Source organism: Falco rusticolus, chromosome 5 (genome assembly GCF_015220075.1).
Source record: "Falco rusticolus isolate bFalRus1 chromosome 5, bFalRus1.pri, whole genome shotgun sequence".
Taxonomy (NCBI): Eukaryota; Metazoa; Chordata; class Aves; order Falconiformes; family Falconidae; genus Falco; species Falco rusticolus.
In genome coordinates, this window is record NC_051191.1 from 34,696,030 (window position 1) to 34,718,262 (window position 22,233).

Sequence of the window (22,233 nt, forward strand, 5' to 3'; positions counted from 1 at the left end):
ACACTTCATATGATAAAAGCCAAAATCCTCTGTGGCTGTGTATTAGTCACCTGAGCCAGCCAAAGGGGCTAACCTGATGCCCAGTGCAGCTGCGGCCTCACATTGTTAAACTGCAACAGGAAGGCAAATCTAACGTGTTTAGGGGAAGAAAAGGGAAAATGCAGGTATTTTCACAATTTCTTGCCAGATTTTTTGTAGTCTTGTGCCCAAACATACAGCTGCAACACTTACACCTTCACTCCCAATAAATACATGCTTTTTTGGTTGTACAGCTGAGGCTGTCTGATGAGGGTGCTAAGATGAAACATGGTGACACTAATTAACTGTAGACACTGTCACTGTACAGGCAGCAGGGCAGGGTGCTCAGATGGAGGGACCTGTGGCCTGGCCACGGTCCAGTACCTGCTGTAGTGCAAAAAACCATTTTATAGCATTTTTGGTGACTTTCCTAAAACAGAAATAAATAGGTGGAGTGCAGGCAGATAAGACAACTCTTTTCTGAGTTTTCTCTTTTGTTTGGCCTAAGTAAATAGGGGTGTTAATTTTTATTTTCATTTTTAGAGTTGTCTTTCTTTGGTTTTAACACAAAATAGAACTTACTACCCAATGGCCCTTAAGTATGTAAAATTCCTAGTATCTGTAATTTGCTGATTTACTTGTACTCTTTTTTCATAAAAATATGTGAAGACTTATACTTTAACCTTCAACCTTCTTCATCCTTGATTATTTTTCTTCCTGTATGTTCAGGTTAGCTGATGTTTGAGAAGACACCTGTGGTGGTAGGGTCAAGAGGAGTTTAGAGTGGAGTAACCAGTGTATAGAAAAGGAATGGTATATCTGAGGCTTGTTGCAGAAAGGCTACCACTGATGACAAGGAAAAGATAAGAAAAGGAGATGTATGATTATTTTTTGAGAAGCAGAACTTGACTTGGGAAATTACAATTTATTGTAATATCCTAAAAAATATTATTTCAGAAATTGTGTTATACATTCATCCCTTTCATGCTGTTGGTTTTTGGTTTTGGTGTTGGGTTTTTTTTTGTTATTGTTGTTTGGGGGGTTTGTGTTTTGTTTTGTTTTGTTTTTTAACATGAAAATCTTTATCAAAAAGCCCTTGTAGGATCTAGGTTGTGAATGGTCTTTGATGTTTTTCTGTGCTGAGTTTCCTTTTCTGGAACTCTGTCTTCCCACATTTTCCACTACAAGCAGAAAAGTTCCTCCCTTCTAACTACCTGTTTTGCTTGGATCAGATAAACCTAGAAACTGTCGCTAGCCGGTTGGTAATTGCTCAGGGGAATGAGTCCTCCAGGGTGTTCGCCTCTAAGCTCAACAAGTCGCTATGACCAACAGTGGCTGTGGGTTCAAAACTGTAAACTCCTTGTGGAGTAGGCTGCAATCCATGATAAACACTGCAGATGAGCAAAGGGTAAATGATTCGTGCTGTCTAACTGGGATGCTTCAGCCCTTTCCTTTTGAAAGCAAAAGGAGCAACCAGAGGAACACAGTAAGACACTACTTGTGTATCTATGCTAACACTTTATTTATTTCTATGGGTTTACTTTACAGGGGTTAATTTCACATTTTCTTGAGGTGGTGACAGAATACATAATGGTTTAATCTATGTAATTATAATCTGTAAATGGCTGGACAGGTTTCCATTCTAGGAGTGATTCTCTTAATGACAGTTTATATTGATCATCTAATGTACAGGTATTGTTGCATTTGTAGTGCATCCATTATCAGTTTTCTATCCTAATCTCTTACTGTTGTAGTCAACACAACATCTAGGTATGTCATCAGACTAGCACAATAATATTAAAATATTAAATTTTAATAATGTTTTAGGAATTTTCTACTGATAGGAATAGTTAGGATATTATTTTTTTTCCATTCTCTATCTTCTTTCTCTTTTTCTTTCTCAGACTAACTTTTCTTAACAAAAATTGTCATAGTTAAGAATTTGCAGAAAGGCAGTTTTGTACCAGACCCTCAGGTCAGACTGAAGTTTCAGTCACTTCTGGAAGGGCACATGCCAGAGCTGAGAATATAATGCCCCCAAGTGTTGCCTTCATCCCAGATCTTGATAGTGTCAGTATGGGTTATTGTAGGATAGCATTCATGTAATTGAGGAGACCCATTGCCTTTTAGTGCTGAGTAGGCATAAATTAGCCTGGATCTTTTCAGAAGGCACTTGGGAAAAGAGTATAATCTTGCCCTGTTCCTATCATTTTCCATAAGCATCCAGAGTTGGCCACAGGATGCTGAACTTGATGTGTCTCCAGTCTGATCCACTCCTGCTTTATGATTTTTTGAATCCAATACAAACAAGTGGGTAATAGAGAGCACTGACACGTTTGTGATGTGCTGCTCACTCTAAAGCAGGTGCTCTCAGGGTCCCATTGAGCATTTCTATACATTATCTTTCACTGATCGAGTTAGAGATCCCATTCCTAAAGTGTCACATTCTGGATTGCTAACTTTCCTCTTGACAGGAAGAGGCAAATGCACTCTCTTGTGCTGCCTGATAAAAGAAAAAGAGGCCTATGTTGCTCTTATTTAATTTTGACTATAATTACCGTGGAACTAAGCTCCACACTAATGCCAGCAATTAAGAAGCAGATCATTTCAATGAACAGTGAGGCAAGGTTCTTTTAAAAAATATGAGCTTTTTCTTCCTCAGATACTTTTTTTGGGGGGAGAGGGGGTTGGTTGGGTAGTCACAAAAAAAAAAAAAATATCCTTTCTGCTGCATAAGAAACACTGAGATGAGGCTTAAGAACAGATTTCTTCCCACCCACTTGGGAGGTTTTCTAAAAGGGTCCTGAAATCTGCAGCTGCCAGGCCAGGTGAGCTTTCTAAGCAGGCTGGTGCCAGCCTGACGCAGCGAGTGCTGTGGTCTTCGGGCTTCCCCCAGGACCAGCACGGACAGTGTAGCTGTTACAGTGACACACGCACGCTCTGCGGCCTTTTATGACTATTTGTTATAGGACGCAGTAGACCAAATTCAGACCTCGTAGGAAGAGATGTGACTGTCCTGAAGATAATGGAGGTTCACTACTTTTTATTGTCCCTGGATTTGATGAACCAAAATCCCAGCATAGTGAATCTATAAGAATTTGTTGTCTAACCTTGCAGGCTTTTTAAGATCTTCTATTTCATCTGAAGCCAGACATTTTTCTGGCTGTTTTATTTTGGTGTCTTTGTCAGTGAGCTGTTAACACACTTTAACAACATCTCTATTAATGTGATCTGATCCCTGGCTCAAGTGTGTTTAAGTGAATGTATTTTGATTTTATGTCTGCTAATTTTGCTCAGTAACAACAGCTAGCATTATCCCCATGACTCAAGGTCACTGACTTAGACAAGCGGTTTCGCACTCTTTATACCATCCTGATGGATCTCCAGGGACCCTCCTGACAACCTTCCTATTTCAGCAACAACTCCCTTTCTCATTTAGCCAGGATCCTCAGACCAGGCTGTCGACTTTCAGCCTAGTGATGGTTTCACAGCTCCAAACCAATTCTCCTCTGCTGTATTGCTCAGGTGTGCCATGGCCAGAGCGAGCGAGTCTGGGGAACAAGAAATGGTGCTCAGATCTGTTAGCTCCCCACATGTCCCCTCTCGAGACATTCCTCTCTTCCAGTGACAAAGCTGGAGTAGTTTTGTAACCGCTCGGGATGTCTGTGTAATTCAAGAAGAAGCAAAGAGAAAAAGATCTTGCATTTTGAAAATGCCAGGGTAGAAAGGGTAATTTAAATCAAAGAATTATAATACTTCCACTTGAATTAAAGCTCAGCTGTGTAGTAAAAGCAGATCTCCTTGATCCATCAAGACCTAACAATCCCATTAGTGTAAAAAATGAGTAAAAGGGGGTGGGGAGAAATTAAAAACACTCAGTACTGATGGAAAAATCAAATTGACACTGGACAAGGAAAGCAAATATTCTGTGGTTTTAGATCATAACTTATAAATACTTACTGATAAATAAAGAACAAGAGTCAAAACGTGTGATGCTGTTTTTCTTCAAGAAAAAAGTTGCCTTTCTTTCTGGACCATAACCATATTCCCAGTGTGATGTCTGACCCATAAATATTTAATTCTCTTCATGCAACTCTGGTTAGAAAGGTAGAATATTTGCTTGGAGCAGGAAGCTGATCCGTTGCTCTGAATAGGATGTTTAAAATAAAAAGTCTTTTTCAACTCAAGTCAACTGGCTCAGTCAGAACTTACTAACTTCCTAAGTCAGAAGTTGCCAGAAACCCTGGAGGCCTTCTGGGACCGTGTGACATACTCTTCCTCCCTCTCTTCTCCACTACATATTGTCTGCAAAGGGGATATCGAAGTGAAAAAAGGGACCACAAAGTACCACATGGGATTATTGGCCACCAGGCATCACGTGAAGAACCCATATCTGGTTCATCTTGGAAACAGAGGATTTGAACCTAAACTATTTCCTGGGTAGAATTCCACTGACTTCACAGGAAAGATTTGAGCTTGAGAAAACATCTAAATTTCACTATGATTCTAAGACAAAGAAAGAAAATGCTTCAGTGATATTGCTGGTATCTGCTGAGAAATATAGTGTTCTCTGACTCACATGAGGAAGTTTTAGGAAATGCAGGAATGTGGGATGTATCCAGAATGTTTCTTTTTTGATCTCAGAAACAGCTAATCAAAATTAAAATTGTATAATTTCACTATGTCTGACTCATTCTTCACTTGCAGGGAGAAACACTAAGATAATAAAGCAAACCTTCATTGAGTAAATCCGACATCTCATTCTGTAAAGGTGAATTGATGTTTAATGCTTGACTTTCATTTTTAATGTAGTAATTGTGTTATCTTGTAACTTGTCCAAGGAATTTAGCCAAAAAACCTCTGGAACCTACTTTGAATGTAGTTGAGGAAGGTAGTACTTTGCTAATGAGCAGCATTTAAGATGCTTGAATTTTCCTTTGGGCTTATTTTTGATTGCCATGTAACTAGATGGCACAGATTATTGTTCTGGGAAAAAAAACCCAAAACAACCAAACAACATTACCAAAGAGTCCCAGAGATCAGTCATCTTGAGAACTGAATGTGTTAAGCAAAGAGTTCATTTGAACTTGTTTTGTTTTTCAGACACTGCAAATGGATGTAAACAAGCTGAATATCACATTGCTTCGGATATTTCGACAGGGAGTGGCAGCAGCACTGGGACTGTTACCTCAGCAAATTCATATCAACAGACTTATTGTAAGTACCAAAGGGCTGTCTATAATAAAATGTACCTGGGCATTTTGAATTCTCTTAAATTTATTTTCCTGTCACTATGGAAAAGTACAATAAAATAGGACAGAAAAACACTTTTTTCCAATATTTTAACTGCGCTACAGAAAAATAGATCTCCATTACAAAATGATTTAAATTTTCTTTTGAAAGGAAACCATTCTTGGTTACAGTCTAAAAAAAAAAAAAGTCAGATAAATCTCTTTTGCGTCCTATTCATAAGCAGATTGCTTATCCCTTAGTTTTCATTCGAATACAGTTCTACATCACATTCATTAAGAAACACTTATTTGCGTTTTGTTTCTCAAAGGTTGAATATTGCTCAAAAAATACATGTGATTCTCCCTTTCAAAGGCATCTTCACAACCAGACTTTCCATTAGTAAATTAAATGCCTTCTCACAATATTAATATTCATGCCTTGCTATTCAGCTATTAACAATATATGCTCACAAATTATCTCATAGATTACAGTATCATATTTGCAAAAGATGACGACAAATTTGCTTCTAGCAACAAAGGCTTTTTAAAAGCAGTTGTCATTGTATGGTTTTCTGATATGGTTAAGGGCATGCATTCTTAATCCTGTTCTCTTTTTATGACAGATTTACCGTGAAGCAAAAATACCCAACATCATGTGTGTATTGCTAGCATTCGGTTCACGTTGCAGAGGGAAGATTTATTTCATTTCATTCTACATGCACATTGAATATTAGGGAAGAAAACTGACAGGTTCAGCACAAAAGTATTTCCTGCCTTGATAGCTTGATAGGATTGTATACATCAAAAAGGATTAAAAACTCCTTCAAATAATGTGTCTGTGAGAAAAGATCACACAAGAAATATAGCGGAAAAGATCAATAGGAGTGCAATGCAGCCCTTTTCATGTTCGCCAGGGATGTCACTCATTCGTGACAAGTGATGCTAAATCTCCTTTGTCCCCTGTATTAACCAGAACGAAAAGCTGAAAGACATATTTAGAGAAAAGCACAATTAAATGAGAAATGTTCCAGACTTTGGGATGTGTATTTCAACATACTAAGTCACTCAGTAGTTTTCTTACTGTGCTCTGTGGAAATTCTGTAACTAAGCAGAAGAAATATGCTGTTTGTTCTACTGACTCCATAGCTTTTCCCTTTCTCCTCTCATTTGTGGTCTAAATGAAGAAGTAATGTCATTTTGCACCTGCATATAGCTCAGAATACAGTAAGTACTGTTAATTAATTAGTCTTCTTGACATCTGTAACAGTCTGCTATGAGTTAATATTTTAGTGATATAAGAAAGACAGCAAACTTTTGCCCTGTTTGCTCTAAAAAATCACATACAGTCAAAATTCACAGGGAAGAAAAATATATCTTAGGAGACATCCTCATTTCACATCCTTCTAACATGAGACAGTTCCTCTCATGCAGGGTACTGGCAAGCAAGTAGGGCACATAAAAATTAATCTCACCTTACTTCAGCCTGGTCTGTGCTACTCATTTAGGCTCCTTGTAAAAGCAATATAGAGAAGGATAACTGGAGGAGGAGAGGCACTGAGTTCCTGATTATTTTAGGATGGATTAAATCATTCTCTAGAGATGTCAGTCTCTCTCTGCTGACTTTGGAGGTAGTTTAGATGACTGAAATGAGGTAAGCTGGCTTCCTCCCAAGTGAGCAGCTCTCAGAAGTGATCAGGAGCCTTGCAGTCAGGATGTGGCTGGGTACAGGGAGAGCAGAGGGCCTGCTTGCCTCTTCAATATGACAACACATAGTGTGCCAGGAAATGTTAACTGGGCGTTTCCACTGTCTCCTTAACCTTCCCAGTAAATCCTTCTCCTATAAAAGCCTTTTAATGGGCAGAGGAACTCCTAAACAGAGGAGACATGAAACACTGGGAATGCTGCAACCCAACCAAGCCTTGCATTGTGCCTGCCACCTGCACCCAAAACCAGCCAGCTACCCATGTCAGAGACTGAGTAGGACTGTGGCCTTGCATCAGTTTCTTCAGCTTGACAAAAGTCTCTGCCTTGAACTGATGGTTCAGACCTGTAGGTATGTTTTCACCCCTTATAACCTTGCTGACCTGAATAGTCCCAGTGAAAAACGCCCAGTCCCACCAGTAGCCAATATCCTTACCAATCTCACTGAGCAGATGGAACAGCGGTGCATGTGAGAGCACAGAGGGCGGATTTAGGGCAAACATGTTTGAAAGCATCCCTTTCTGTGCAGCTCTACTTCTGAATGCAAAACTAGATATTTTAAGAATAGCAAAAGATGTCTTTTTCTTCACTTCAGTGAAGATAATGATGCACATTCAAGGTGATGGGAAGGAGATGGGGGAAATCAGGATTATCCTGGTCCGAACTGTTCTCTCCCATCCCACAAAGACGAATAGCAATTAACCAGACCGGTGAGGTTTTTGCCTGCACCGGCAGCAATGCAGGTAGTAGTTCCATGCTTACCTTGCATGTGTAGGAACCTCCAAAGTCTGGACTCTACATCATGGCTTCAGCTAAGCTGGCCATAGCCCTGGTTCCCACACCCAGTTTGGACACCCGCATTGTTTGGAGTGCCAGTCTCAGGTGCTTTTCTAGTCTATCACAAGCAGAGGAACCCTCTGGCAGTCTCTCCTTTTGCTCCTTGTGACAGAGTGAGCATCGTTGACATCTCTAATACAGCACACCTTGGGCTATCAAGACTGCATCAAAGACACCAGGGCAGGAATTAATAAAGGGGAGAGCAGGCATTCTCAGCTTACCCATTAAATGTAAACAGAACTTTTCTGGTCCTTTCATTTTATTGTGCCATTTTAAGGAGCAGCACTGCAGTCAACCAAAAGGACTTTATACGTTGTTGTGGTATGTGTCTGCAATGTGTTGACATGGGATTAGAAGGCAGTACCAAAACACCACAGCATTATAGTAAGCATTCCCATTGAAGGACCATCTTTAAAACAGGGCTGCATTTCAGCTCAGATCAGATAACTATCTGCTAAAATCCCTGCTGGCACTTTGCCCTTGACTTCATCCCGTGGCTCCTCCCTTCACCATGTTACATTGACCTGTCTTGTTTAATGGTACTAGACTCAGGAAAGGGGTACCTTGTCAACAGTGAATGACACAAAGCACACTTGCCCACATGTAGTATTTGCATTTTCGTGCACAGTCAGCTGGGATTTAAGGAGTCAGGGGATAGATATACTGTCCTCACAGAGCAGGTTGCAGTCTTTATACTTCATGCTTTTGTTTTTGTAATTATAGTTACAATCTATAAACAGCAGAGATTATCTCAAACCCTTCCTATGATTCTGCATTTTTTTATTTTCCTAGGGGAAGAAGAACTGTGTGGAACTGTTTGTGTCCCCACTGAACAGAAAGCCAGGAATTTCTGAGGCACTCCCATCTGAAGAAGTGCTACGTTCCCTTAATATCAACATTTTGCATCAGAGTTTATCCCAGTTTGGAATAACAGAGGTCTCCCCTGAGGTTGGTTATCAATTTTCTAACCTGTAGTTTGTTACACATTATGCAGCTGTTATATCCCTGTTAGTTTTCAGGCTGAGGTACTCAAGCGTGAGGCAGGAAATGTATAAGCTAAGATGGCATTACTGCTATAAGGCAGTTATACAGCTAGCCCTGTTAAATTGCTTTAATAGTGCTTCATTAGGCTATTTAAGCATTAATATCCAGGTCCTCTTCACACAGCTGGGCTACCATTGAAATCGGAATTTAGATCCTAAGTGTGCATCAATTGCCTTAAAGGAAGTGGGCCCAAGGACTTTTTGTCTCTTAATGTGGGTTGGCAGGTATAACAATTTCAGTAGAGAGATAAATGAAATGCAGATGTCAGGTGTGAGCATCACTAGCTGTGTAACTTGTGTCTAACATGATTTTGAAAAACTGAATTTGTGCATTGTACCCATGTTTCTTTCAATTCTCGGGAGAAGTGAGAGACTTATTTTGTTTACCTGCTCCAAAGAGAAGGCAAAAATAAAATTTGTAGCTATTATTTGTATGACTACATCCATAGGTTTTTTTGAGAAAATAAAGAATCTATGTCAAAGCAGAGACTGCACTGCTGTCTCCACAGTGTCCCAGACATACCAGTGAGAGGGACATCTAATTCTGGGCTGACCACTTGAGCTATGCACAACAAATGAAAAAGCGAAGGCCTTTAGGAAAGGAAATCACTAAGCTCATGGACATGGTCACATCGCTTTGCATGTTATTTAGTTTCTTAGAAGAACCTTACCTGCATGTAAAGACCCTCAGAATCCAGTGTGAGGTCTGAATAACCTCAAAAATGTTATCAAGAATCAGCATTTTCCTTTGAATCTCCCATTTTCACGGAAGAGATGTTTATATCCAAAAATGCAGCAAAAAAAAGGAGAGGTTCTCATGAGCTGTGTTTCCTCCTATGGTAAAGAGTTCCTGTATTGTTTACATCCAAACCTATGTTGGAGCCATTGCTGAGTTAATACTGGGTGTTATGTTCATCTGTATTTCTACCGATTAGAAATGCTTCGCTTATTTTAAGTATTCTAACTCTGTTCAAGAATCTGGAAGACGTCTTTGGTACAAAAAATGAAATATAAAATCAAGGCCAGTTTAATGCAATTTTACCTGCTCTACTGCAGCAGCCTGCCACTATGAAAATGAAAGAATTCTCAGTTTTTAGCTGTTCTAATACAGAACAATTCAAGCAGTGCTGTCCAAACATCAGATCAGGTCTTTATATCGCCCATCAGTGACCTGAGCTAAGCTTCCTTTAGGTCAGAATTTCCTTTGTTACTGAAGCATATGAGTCTGACGGCTGTGATGGATGCAATTATCTGTTGCAAGTACTCCAGTTACAAATAATACTTCAGGCAGACATGGGACAAGAACATATATGAATAATAGATGAATGGAGAAACATCATCAAGCTATGAAGAAATGCTGGAAAAAACCACAGCACTGAACTCAAGATCTCAAGTTAGATACATTTCAATAATTTCAAGTGCTCAGATACTTGAATTTTCTCTCTGGAAAAAATGTAGACAAGCAGATGGAGTAATTTAGAAAAGATTAGAATGAAAGTTGCGCAGCTAACTCCTTTCATACTGTTGGAGGAGCAAGAGATTATTTTAATATTTTAGTTGTTAGCAGCATTTACAGCTGAGGACCTGATCCTGAAAAGATCATGGAACTTTACATTAATAGGCTTTTTTTTTTTAATCTTAATAAATTCTTTACATATGTAAGACTTCACAGAAAACAGCAGCTAAAAGACAACAACATATAATCTTTACTCAGCTACTAGTCAGTTGCTTACTCTTTTGTCAACTTGTTCTAAGAACAAATCATGCCAAAGTAACAGCAAAGAAAATAAAAACAGGCAGTTTAAGGCAGATACAGTTATACAAAGCTTTAAATAGCTTTGACATAATACTTCACCCCTTGTGTGTGCATATTCCTGAGCTATCAATCCTAATTAAATGATGAGCTATAAATTGTACACTCTTCCGCCATTAAGTCTGAATGTTTCACAACCAGTATTGTGTGTGTACTGTCAGTGTATCTGTGCAGTCAAGAAGCATTAATCGCACCTTTTAGTGGCTGACACAGGGGTGTTAGGGCTGGAATTTGTCTCATTTTTCAGCTGCCTATTTCAGTATGAGCTGCCCTAAGGCTTGAAAGTCTACAGGCTCTCTCTACAGTAACCAGAGAGATACGTTCAGCAGGTGGTTCATTCCATCTCTGAGATACCTCTCCTGAGATTTCTTGGTTGACTCTTTTTAACAAGGCTTATCTTAAATTAGACCTCCAGCTGTAGAGGGTTAATGGTGGGGGGAAATACCCTGTCCTAAGAAACTTTACCAAGATTATGTAGGAAAACCCAAGATCTTTGCTCAAAGTCTCAGCCCATGCAATACCATGAACAGCAGAAGTCTCAGTGGATGTAGGTGGCTGGAACTATATTTCCATTTATCCTGGTAATAACTTGCCAGTTCAAAACTGCTGATGCATTAGTCACTGATTGGTCTATTTTCAATTAAATGGTCTGTCTCAGAATTCATATCCTGATTTCTTATTCTGCAGTAGCTGAAAGAGCAGATTTCCTATATGCCTTTGCTGCAGGAGCCACTTTGCTGCCTAGTGTGGAACAGGATATGCACCTATGGGAAAGTGAAAATTTAATTTGATGGTGGTGTTGTCATGTCAGGGATCCAGGGCAATATCTTCCATATGTCCTTTCTCTTCCAAAGGCCTCCTGCAATTGTAGCATTTGCTGGTTTATTATGGTCTAAAGCTTTGTCTGAAATGGGATTTAGGATTGTGTTCTGCTCCATGGCATGTCTCAGGGCCGGGAGCAGACTTCCCCAGAACAACCAGCCTAGCTGGTGCTTGGTGGGACTCAGTTCAATGACTCAGGCAGTCATTACAGTGTGGGAATCCTGACTTCCTCATGTCTTTAAATTGTGCTCAGAGAAAAAAAGAAAATACTACTGGATTTCAGAGCTTAGTAGAGCAGAGGAAAGCTTGAGATGGTTTTGATGCAGTAAGTAAGATACCATCTCTCAAAAACTGTCTTTTGAGAGATACGTTGTCAGCTGGGACATGTGGCACTGAAGGAGAGATTTCCAAAGTTGATGCCAAAATTATGCCATTCCAAAATGTACCATTACAGCCTCCTTGCACAAGGCTTCTGTTGGTTGCCTTTGAAGTGTGTGATATTAACTTCTTAGAGAAGAAATCAAAGGAAGCAATCATGCACTTAAAGCATGCAGAAACCCTATGTCATTGCAAGGACAAGTGATCAAAACCAACAGCTTAGAAATTACAGCAGCCTAGACCAACAGAGGCACCTGGGAACAAAGCAGAACACAAGGACGTGCTGCTGCAGTCAGGCAAGGCAGACATGGCCTTACGCCTGCGCGGGTGCACCCAGAGCGCCCGGTGGGGACTGGAGCCCTGCAGGCCTGCCGCCTTCGAGGTGAAATCACAACGCTTTATCGCACATGTCTGTAAGGTAGAGTCTTTGGGGAGGCTTTTTCATGGGCCACATGAAGTGCGTATTATCCAGCATCCTGGGAGTCTGAGAGGTCATGCACATTCCTGCATGTTTTCACTGGGAGTGGAAGTGATTTCTTGGCAGATTTTCCTAACCTACTTTAGCTAACATAGTTAAGCTAGCAGAAGAAGCAAAGCAGTTCAGTGTGAACTTCGATGAACTCTTTTTGATCATAAGTTCCATCCCCAGCTCCCTGTAAGCTTTCCTCTGAGCTCAGAACTACAGCTTGCCATGCTTTCATCAGGGTTTCAGCCCAAGGAACTAACTGGGGTTAACTTACCCAGTTTGAAAATTCACCTAATTTCCAGTGAAGACTTACCATTCCTGGCAGCTCCTGATACCTTGGCAGGATCTTTCAGTCACACACTTTACAGTGACTACTGTAGGTCAATGTCTCTCTTGTTATTATCAAAAGCTGGCTGCTCATTTTATTCATTTGTACAAATAGTCCACTAGTTTTCCATAATAAGACCAGAAAGGCCAGAGTGGATTTTTAATGACATTTTTATTAAAAAATAGGTTTATAAAAAGTATTTTCTAAACCCATTTGGGCCAGTTCAGAGCAAAGCACATATCTGTGCAGGCACTCATCAGTAAGGTTAGTGATAGCATGGGATTGTTAAGAATACATTCTTCCGAACTCAAATTATGCTGAATTTAAACTGTTTAAATTAACCTGGCTGATTCTGCCTGAATGATTCACCTGATTGTGGAGACTCCTTAGGAACGGAGTCAAACACTGGGCTATGATGCTTTTGATGCTATACATAACAATGAGCCTGCCTCCTTGTAGCCAGGTTTGCTCTAGGACCTGATAGTTTCTGAACTACTGGAACGCTCCTGCCACCCCACCTGCTCTGACATTCCCCTGCCTTTATCAGCTGTGGCTTTTCACAGCTTAGTTTGAGTTTATCTTCCTGCCCTCTGATGGCAGGGGTACTTTCCCACTCCTCAAAAGCTATCCGAAACTCTTGGTGGATTCTCAGGTAGGGAGATGTTCCTGACTGAGTGTGAGAAATGTGGAGTAACATCAGTCAGCTGAGACACAGCACACCTCCATGTGGGAAGCTCGTTGCCCGTGGTCATGAACAGGAGCCCTCTCTCTTTTTTGCTTTTCCCCTAGCGTCTGGCCACCCTGCAAGATTGTTTCTTGGGCATCAGCAATCTGTAGTGAGCGTGGCAGTTGCTGTCCCTCTTATCAGTTTTCCCAGACTGAGGAACAAAGTTCTGAATGAGCAGTACTGATGTTTCAGAAAGCAATTCCTTATCATGGGTGTGAGATGACTCAGTTACTGGAGGTCACAGCCTCTTCTGTCACTGGGGAGCAGGTTAAGCAATGGTTCTGCTGTCCTACAGTCAGATCTGGGGGAGAGATTTCCTTGGGTAGGTGAAGGTACTACTAAAGTGCTTCAAATTGGTGTGCAAGATGTGTTTAAGTTGTGGCATACATTTTTTACTCTTTTTACAGCATTTGTTAATACTCTTTGAACTTAATTTTTAGAGAGACAAATCAGGGAAAGATGTATCCTGAATATACATACCATTAGATAGACATCATAGAGATTAATTCTCTTAGACTCAGTTATGCATACAAAGTCTATTATAAAATATTTAAAGACTTTTGTGACACTAATGAATTACAGTTCATTTAAGTCTTTCACCCACTGAGTCAAAAAATCCCATTAGTTCTTCATTTACTTTTTAGTGTATTTGTCCTTTAAGTGAAGAGGTACAAACCCACTTCATTTACTCCCTTACAAAAGGTCAGCATGGCCAGTTCTCCTTCAGCTCCTGCTTTTTATCTAGGTTTCCTCCTGAGAAATCTGGAACGCTGGAAACCCATCAGGTAACCCACCCAGGGTCAAACAGTTTATAGCTAATGGGCCAGAGCTACAGCTGCTCCTTTTGCCATGGGATTCCCAAGGAGCTCCACAGGAGCATCCCGAGTGTGGAGCAGCTGCAGATTTGGGCTGTGAGCCAGCAGTGGGACCAGACTCCTGTGCTGTGAGCGCAGTGGAATAACCTTGCTGCGCTGAGGTAGCAGATTGCATGGAGAGCTGCACCCTGCTAGAGTGGCAGTGCTGTTGGAGTATGTCTAGGAACAATTTTTGCAGAAAAGTTTGGCAAGATTTCCAGCTTATCTTTGAAAGCCCTGATTTTTAAGTTGCTCACTAAACACCAGACTGACACTTATAAACCTTGTTAAACTGTCAATACCTGCAATACTTTTAAGCCCAGATCATGAAACACTGTGTGAACAAACACACACAGAGACACAGACACAGACAGACACAGACACAGACGCACACACACACTCTACAAGGTTTGTTTCTGTAGTTTAGCAGCAGAGGATGAAAGATTTCCATTCCGGTCCCTATGGTTATGACTTCCAAAGAAAACTCTTCTTTATTATGCCTTCTGTTCTGAAACAGTCAACTTGTCCTCTCTTCCCCAGGCCACGATCTCCTCCTCCTCCTCAGCAAGCCTTTCTACATGAATTCAGCTTCATGAGGACTTTCTGTGTTTGGGAGGCTGATGGACACAAGGAGTTTGCTTGATATATTGACTGTTCAAAAGAGCAGGCTAATGGGTACTTAAGCAGACTTTGGAGCATGAAGTACCCATGTAAAGTGCTAGACGGTCCCTGCAGTTACACAGGTCCAGTGAGCAGCCAGTCAGCTTTAAACGGAGTAACTCTTTCCTCTATAGAAACTCCCAGTCCTCTTACACAATGTTCCCAAAGGGGAAAAAAGGCCACCTTGAGATGGGAAGGAAAAACTCACTAGTTAAACAAGAAGTTTAATTAAAGCCATAGGGGATTTCAGTGAAAGGGAAATGCCAAGACCAGCGGAAACCAGAATTTAAGAAACTAATTTTTACTCAGCCTTGAGAACTGTACTGAAAATACACAACTAAGAAAGGAAAACAAATAGCTGAAAATTGGGAAAGCAATGTCTACTGAACTGTGGTCACGGAAACACAAGACAACATACTTTATTCTGAATAATATATTGCAGTTAGACCAAGGATACATGTGCCCTGTTTCTACTACAAATCTCTGTTTGGAAACTTAGTGAAATTCTGGTAATTTAATAGCCCAACCAAGTCCCCACACTGCAACAAAGACCCAAATAAATGATTTTACAATTATTATCACATAATCCCCAGGAGTTCCTCAGGAGTTCTGGAAATTTTGGTGTGCACAGATGTTTTAGAAATGTACTATCAGCAGGGACCCAAAGATAATGAGATCACTTTAAGAACATTCAGAATTATAGATAGGTAGATAAGGAGATTACTTTCGTCATAATGGTAATTTTTTACGTATGCACGTTTATGTGTGCATGTAATCTAAAGGTGACAGTGTCGGGGCTTCCCAGCTCACAAAGGCAAACCAGGAAATCAACCTGCTCTTTGTTCCTCCTGTGTCAAGTGTCAACATTCCCGATGCTGGTGCGTGGGTGCTGGGGCCGGAGATAAGCACTGGGGAGGAAGAGGCAGGACGGGAGCACTGCCCTTTTACCTGATGAGCCAGGTAGTTTCCAAGAAAGACCACGGGTCTTGTTTGCTTACCTTCAACCAGCCCGTGACTCCTGGTGAAGGATTATCTCAGCTGCCACAGAGAAGGTCTTAGATCATCTCACGTAGCATTAGGACCCCTGGGTCACACGCAGGCACACGGACCCACGGAGTGCAGGCAGGGTGCGTGGCTGAGGTGGGTGTGCAAATAGCAGTGTTCAGAGTGCCATATACTGTGCAATGTGAACTGTGACAAAGCTGAGGACTGGGTGATTAATGCCTGACAAGAGCTATTTAATCTGCGCACGCTGCTGTGTAACTTTTTTTCTTTTCCTCTTTCTGTTTTATTGTTTAAAAAAGAAAAATGTTTTGCAAGGCCAGCGTGAAGCAGACAAAATCTGGAGCAAAGAAGGATTTTATGCGGTTGTCATATTTCTCAGCATCTTTGTCATTCTAGTAACTTGTTTAATGGTAAGTTTCCTTTTTACCTTTTTTTGCTGTTCTTTACTCCATGCTTTTCTCAGTCTGAAGGATAGAGTCACACAATCTTTTCATGACAGTTGTTTTCTCAAAGCTACTGAAAACTCAGCTACAAAGTAAGAGTCGTTCAGTCTCATAATGCTGTGAAGCCAAAGTTTGAGGAACCAAATTTCTTGATATATTTTGAGTCCAATCGAAGAATGTAACTAGAAGGAAGCTGAAGAAATAAATAATGAACTCTTAAATCAGCAGAGCAATTGTGTAGTGATGTGAGTGATGGCATCTCAACCTGCTTACTAAGGTCCCAGGATTCCTGAAGCTCTGTTAGCTGCCTATATTTCAATTTTATTAGATAATCAAAACAACACCACATTGATACAATATTGTCAGTGCACAGTGTTAAGAGTGTATGTCAGTCAGTATTCGTGTGTCAAATATAAACATTTTAAAATTTTAAACTGAAATGATTAGTAAGTACATGAAAGAGTGATCACATTATGGACAGCTTTGCCATTCACGTTGTCTGATTTCAGTGGCCACATTTCTGGGCATTAGACATACTTCTAATACACTGAATATGAGATGTGCAAGGTTTGCACGAAAGATGAACAACACTACACCACCACTGACTTTCATAGGATAATTTCTGGATTTTTTCCAATGTTGTATCTCACATGTTTTCCTTCTCTGAATTGTATGTTTCTTCTGTAGTGCATAAATGAAAGGGTTTACTAAACTCCATGACAATTCTTAACATTTATGAACACATAATATTGGAGTCTTTTGAGATATTTTGCTCTCAAACACATTTAATCTTCTTTAAACTGGATGGATTTCCTGCTTGCAACCTTAAGATGGAAAGAATGTCTAAACTTAAGGTATTAATAAATGATGACATTTTTAACAAAATCTTGTTTAAGCTTTTAAAATCTCCCAAAGATTTGAAAAGCACTTATTTTTTCACAAACACTGTCGGTTCATGTAATTTCTACTGCCTAGTCATCTCCATTTCTCCATGCCATCTCAGTCAAAAATAGGAGAGTAATTCTAGAAGTACTAATTTTTACTCAAATTCTTTACTTTGGAGGAGCAGATATTTTGGTCATTACTGACTATTTAACTAGAAGGGTATAGAAAATGTTGTTTGTCCTTGTTCTGGAACTACACAATATTTTCATTAATTATTTGGAATGCAGAGATGGTATTTAGAATTGTAAGCATTGTGGAGGACAGTATCAGAACTTTAAATATTCGTAAGGTGCTGGAGAAAAGGTGGGAAGTAACAAGAATGCTGCTTGGCAGGGACAAGAGCTCTAATTGCGTGTATCAATACAACATAAGAAATACATGGCAAAGCAACAGTTCTGTAGGAAAGGTTCCAGCAGTACCACAGAGCAGACACTGAAGTAAATGAGTAACATCACCTTGTTGGAAAAAATATACTTCTTGCCCTGGGGTGTATACAAGAGGATAAGATCTCCAAGATCTGCATTCAGCTTGGCTCTGGTAATAATTTGCTTATTGCTACTCTTTCTCTGTGGTCTCTGTCAAATACCACACTTGTGAAAAATGTTGGGCAGTTGTAGTAGAGAGGAGATACAAGACTGATCAGAAATACAGAAGACATGAAATAATTTTTGTTTATTTATGATAGAGCAAGGAGAAACATGATAGTTCTCAAACATGAAAAGATTTCAAAGGCTGTAGTAAGGAAGATAATACATTCTCCACTGGAGACTGGAAAAGAAGAAAAAATTTTGAAAGGGTGATTTGGCTGACTCCTTAGAAAGAACTTTGTTATCGCATGGGTCACTAGATCCCAGAGTGCATTGCTTGGGGGAAGCTCAGGAGTTTTCACCCATTAAGGTTTTAGCAAGCATCTGTCAGGAATAGTTTGGGTGTAGCTGATCTAGAGTTAGGGCAGAGGTAAATAATAGTAGAGTCCTCGAACTCCCTTCCAGATGGATTTACTATGATGCTGTGGTCTTTCCTGCAGGCATTCCCCTTTCCGTCCCCTCCCAAATCCAACCTGTATCTTTATGTGTGCAACTGTTCAGACTGTGTAAGTGGACATTGTCTCAGATTTTGCCAGGACCTGCTGATACATCGAGTATGTGCAATCTGTAAGGCTAAGAAACAGCTCACAATTGTTTTTCATCCCACTTTGTATGTGTCAGAGTGGCATATTTACGAAAAATAGGAATTCGTTATTTCAGATTCAGCCATTGCAGTCTATCAGACCATTCAGCTTTAGCATAAGGCATTAGGTCTCATCCTAAGTAGCTTTGGCTGTAGCAACCATAGAAGACCACCAAAATACAGCCCCTTTTTTAAAGTGTCAGGGTAGGCACCTGTTTGTCCATAGGTGGTTATTTGTAGTTTAGAGGATCCAAAACCAGAAGCGTAGCCTGCATCTGTAGATGACTTGGGAGGGTTCTTTGCAGTATGGAGTGGGAAGTACTTTGATGATTATGATGATCAACAGTGTTCAGTGTACGGCAGCTGAATTGCCAGTGTTACTGCTTTGTACCATGTAATTTCTACGGAAATTGAAAAGCATGCAGCCTTATCTCTTAACTGGCTTTTACAAATCGTGATGCTTCCCTGTGCTGAGAGTGCACTGTGTGTTAACACTTTTTAGGCTTCTTAATGCTTGGCTGGAATTTAACAAATATCTGACCTATATACGTGAAAACCTGCAGTGCAGAGTATTCCTAAACAGTGTAATACAGTAGCACATTTGGATTTGTAAATTGTACCCCTGAGGTTGTTTTATTAATTTACTGAGCTAGTCCTCATTGTTGTGGTATGGGAACCTCTTGCATCTCAGGAGCAATTCATCACATGTGGAAGCCAACGTGTAGCTCATTGCTATCCTCATCATGGGCTGACCATGGGCTCACATCCACTGGGAACGTCGTGCGTCATTTATAAAGTTAGCCAAGCAAAGTGCTAAGTAAGAATAAATATTTTTAGCACTCCTATGTGTAAAACAGGTGTCTTTATTTCTTATTTTACATAGGTGGAAAAATAACTGAGCCATCACTTCATTGACTAAATAACACGGTATTTGACAGTGGATTAAATTATTTGCTATCAGATTTCTTACTAATTGTTCCTGTTTTAATAAACCAGTATGTTTGCATATCCTTTTTTTTTTTTTTTACAAAAAACTATGTGCATACAAGTATCTGTTTAGTAGTCTGGAAATATCACCTTCAGATTATGAAATATTTGTAGTTAGTTGTAATGAGAGGGGTTTCTAAATGTTTTTCTTTTTCCCAATAAAAAAAATAATCAAAAAGTAGGATTTTTTCATTTAAAATAATGAAAGCCATGAACTTTGAGCAACTTGACTTGTGAAAGATGTCCCTGCTTATGGCAAGGAATTTGGACTTGGTGATCTTTAAAGGTCCATTCCAACCCAAACTATTCTATGAATCTATGATTCCATGAACTTTACCTTGCCAACAAATTGTAAGGATCTATATTTTTATTACTGTCTCCAGTGTTTTATGAGTTATGAACAGTTATTTGATGTTTTAGGGAGATAGTTACTTAAATGATAAATATTTTTTTACCTTCATGATTGTATTTTAGAATTTGTTTAACAAGAAGAACATTGAATAATGAAAAAATCCATTCCCACATCACATTTTCACATGACCTATCTCTTGTTCTTAACCTTGCAAGTTTCAGGATTCCTCAAGTGGTACAGAACTGCTGAAAGCACTTTGATTATAGAATTTATACAGCTAACAAATATGAGTCTCTCAACTTCAACTTTTGGCAGTATAAAGATTTACATCAAAATTAAAAGCATGTATTTTTATCGTACTGCAAGAGTGTTTAAGCCAACTCAAAATTAGGTGGCTTCTGTCTGTAAACTAGTCCTAGATTGTCTGAATTCTGGTATTATTCTTCTACAGAACTTTTTATAGTCTGTTCAAATCATGGTATCCAAATGCCTCCCAGTAATGCCTGAAATAACACGCCTCACATCTGTCACATTTTTGTTCATTCATCCCTTCCCCAGGTTTTGAGGGAAATTTTGTTACCTGATTTTCTTCTCATGTATACATGTGCACAATAGCTCTGCTCATGCAGAGATACACACGTAGGCTCACACACATGTTAATAAGTACTTGTTAGAGAGGACACTTTTAATTAGAGTGAATTTTCTTATTATCTGTTGTTTCTGGGACATTTTACTATACAGTCCTGGGTACCCTAAATATCTCTAGGCAGATTTTCATATCACTGCTGCACATAACCATTGCCAACATCTTCATTCTGGAGACATAGTTATCTCGCTGGGATTTCCTTCCGATCTCTGAAGATGAATAAAAGCAGTTTCCACTGGTATTTTGAATGGGTAGGTAGGAGGTTCTGGCCCAGCTAGGGTGCAACATGTCAGCTTTCCTTTGCAGAAATCTGAGCAGAGATACAAAGGGTGAATGTCACGCTGCCAGCACCCTGTAATTCTTCCATATAAGCTGAGTCAAAAAGGAGGCAGAAAGAAGAGTTATTTTCCTTTTGGACTGTGACTTTGAACCCTAGGCTTAATACGTGAAAAATTACAAGTGACTCACCTTGTGTGTCCTTGTATGCCTCTTGATTAGCCTCACAATGAATATTCTGAGGTATTGGTAAAATGGCAGTTTTCCTAATTTAGCAGCTTCGTATCTGTTTCCATCCATACTGACAGATGTGTTTAAACAGATTTGAACTATGAGTACAACTAAGTTGTTCCCTCTGCAGAGTTTGGTAATAGGCTTGATCACTGTCTTTTTGGCCATTCTTGTTTGTTTGACTTTCACCTGGCATTCATTAAAAACACAACGGCCCTGACCACACTTTCTGAGGAAAGTATGTTAACTCTTAAATCAAATGTGGTCCTTTAGCTTTTTTTTCAATTTCTGCTGGTGGCAAGCTATCTTTTTTCCTAGTGTCTAATAATAGAGTATTAAAAAAGATATTAAATAATACTCATCCACGTTTTTGGAAATCAAAACCATAATTCCCTGGGTCTCCAAGGGACAAAACTTTGAGGTGTATCAGTGACAAGAAGGTATGGTTAACATTGTCATGACCATGAATGTCAGAGCTGTGTGTCTGTGGGTTACCAGAAACAAATGAGACAAAAGCAGTCACTGGAGAAAAAGAAGGTTAAAATATTTCAAGGCCCTGTCTTATCTTTACTGATACCTGTGGCCTTGCTTCACAGTAGGGTTGGTTTTTTCTGCAAAATAATGGCAAAGAGCAGCTTATCTTATCCATGCAATTTAATTCTGAACTCTGCTGAATGAACAGATGGATTACGTAGCTAAGTCTTGTTTAATGGGTGTATTGCTAATGTCATTAGGCCAGTTCCTAGCTAAACCTCTAAGGCTAATCCTTGGAAAAACAAACTCATCAGATACATCCAGTCTTCTCTGGAAGGCTATGGAGTGATAGATCTTAATGCAGTGCTAGCGGGGAAACAGCTGTCAAAGAGCTTCTGACTTGCACTGGAAAAATGCTTTGATACAGGCTTTGTCTTTATGGCTTTACAAACCAGGATTCAATCTGAATGTTTTACAGCAACAGATAAAGCACAGTAGAAGGTAGGAGGGTATCTGCAGACACCTTCAAAAAGCTGCGTAAGTGCCTATCACCCACCTCCCAAACAATACTTAGAACAGTAATTCTCATAAGTTTCATAGGTTGCAAGGCACGTTTTGAAAGTGGCACAACTACAGCTCAGAAATCATTTTTTGCATTCCCGTCAAGAGAGGTAAGATGTGTTAAATAGGTGTAACACAGGTTCCTCTGGAGGGACGCGTCCAAGCACACGCTGCCCGCCAGCCCTCACCGAGCTGCTGTGCAGCAATGTGGGTGTGGAGTTCAGGGGAAGAGGATCAGCACAACTACTGAGAAGCTTTTGCTGCA

General features: G+C 39.9%; 1 protein-coding gene across 5 annotated transcripts in view; it reads left to right on the forward strand.

Moving 5' to 3' along the window:
- The window catches only part of PTPRR (protein tyrosine phosphatase receptor type R), a 148,384-nt gene that overhangs the window by 67,205 nt on the left and 58,946 nt on the right, over positions 1-22,233 (forward strand). For 4 of the 5 annotated variants that reach the window (XM_037390050.1, XM_037390051.1, XM_037390052.1 and 1 more), the window contains 3 exons: positions 5,122-5,235; positions 8,580-8,735; positions 16,183-16,293. In XM_037390050.1, coding sequence (XP_037245947.1) covers positions 5,122-5,235; positions 8,580-8,735; positions 16,183-16,293 — 381 coding nt within the window. Of the gene's footprint in view, positions 1-4,737; positions 4,790-5,121; positions 5,236-8,579; positions 8,736-16,182; positions 16,294-22,233 lie in introns of those variants that run through there. The other variant, XM_037390054.1, reaches the window with a different exon arrangement.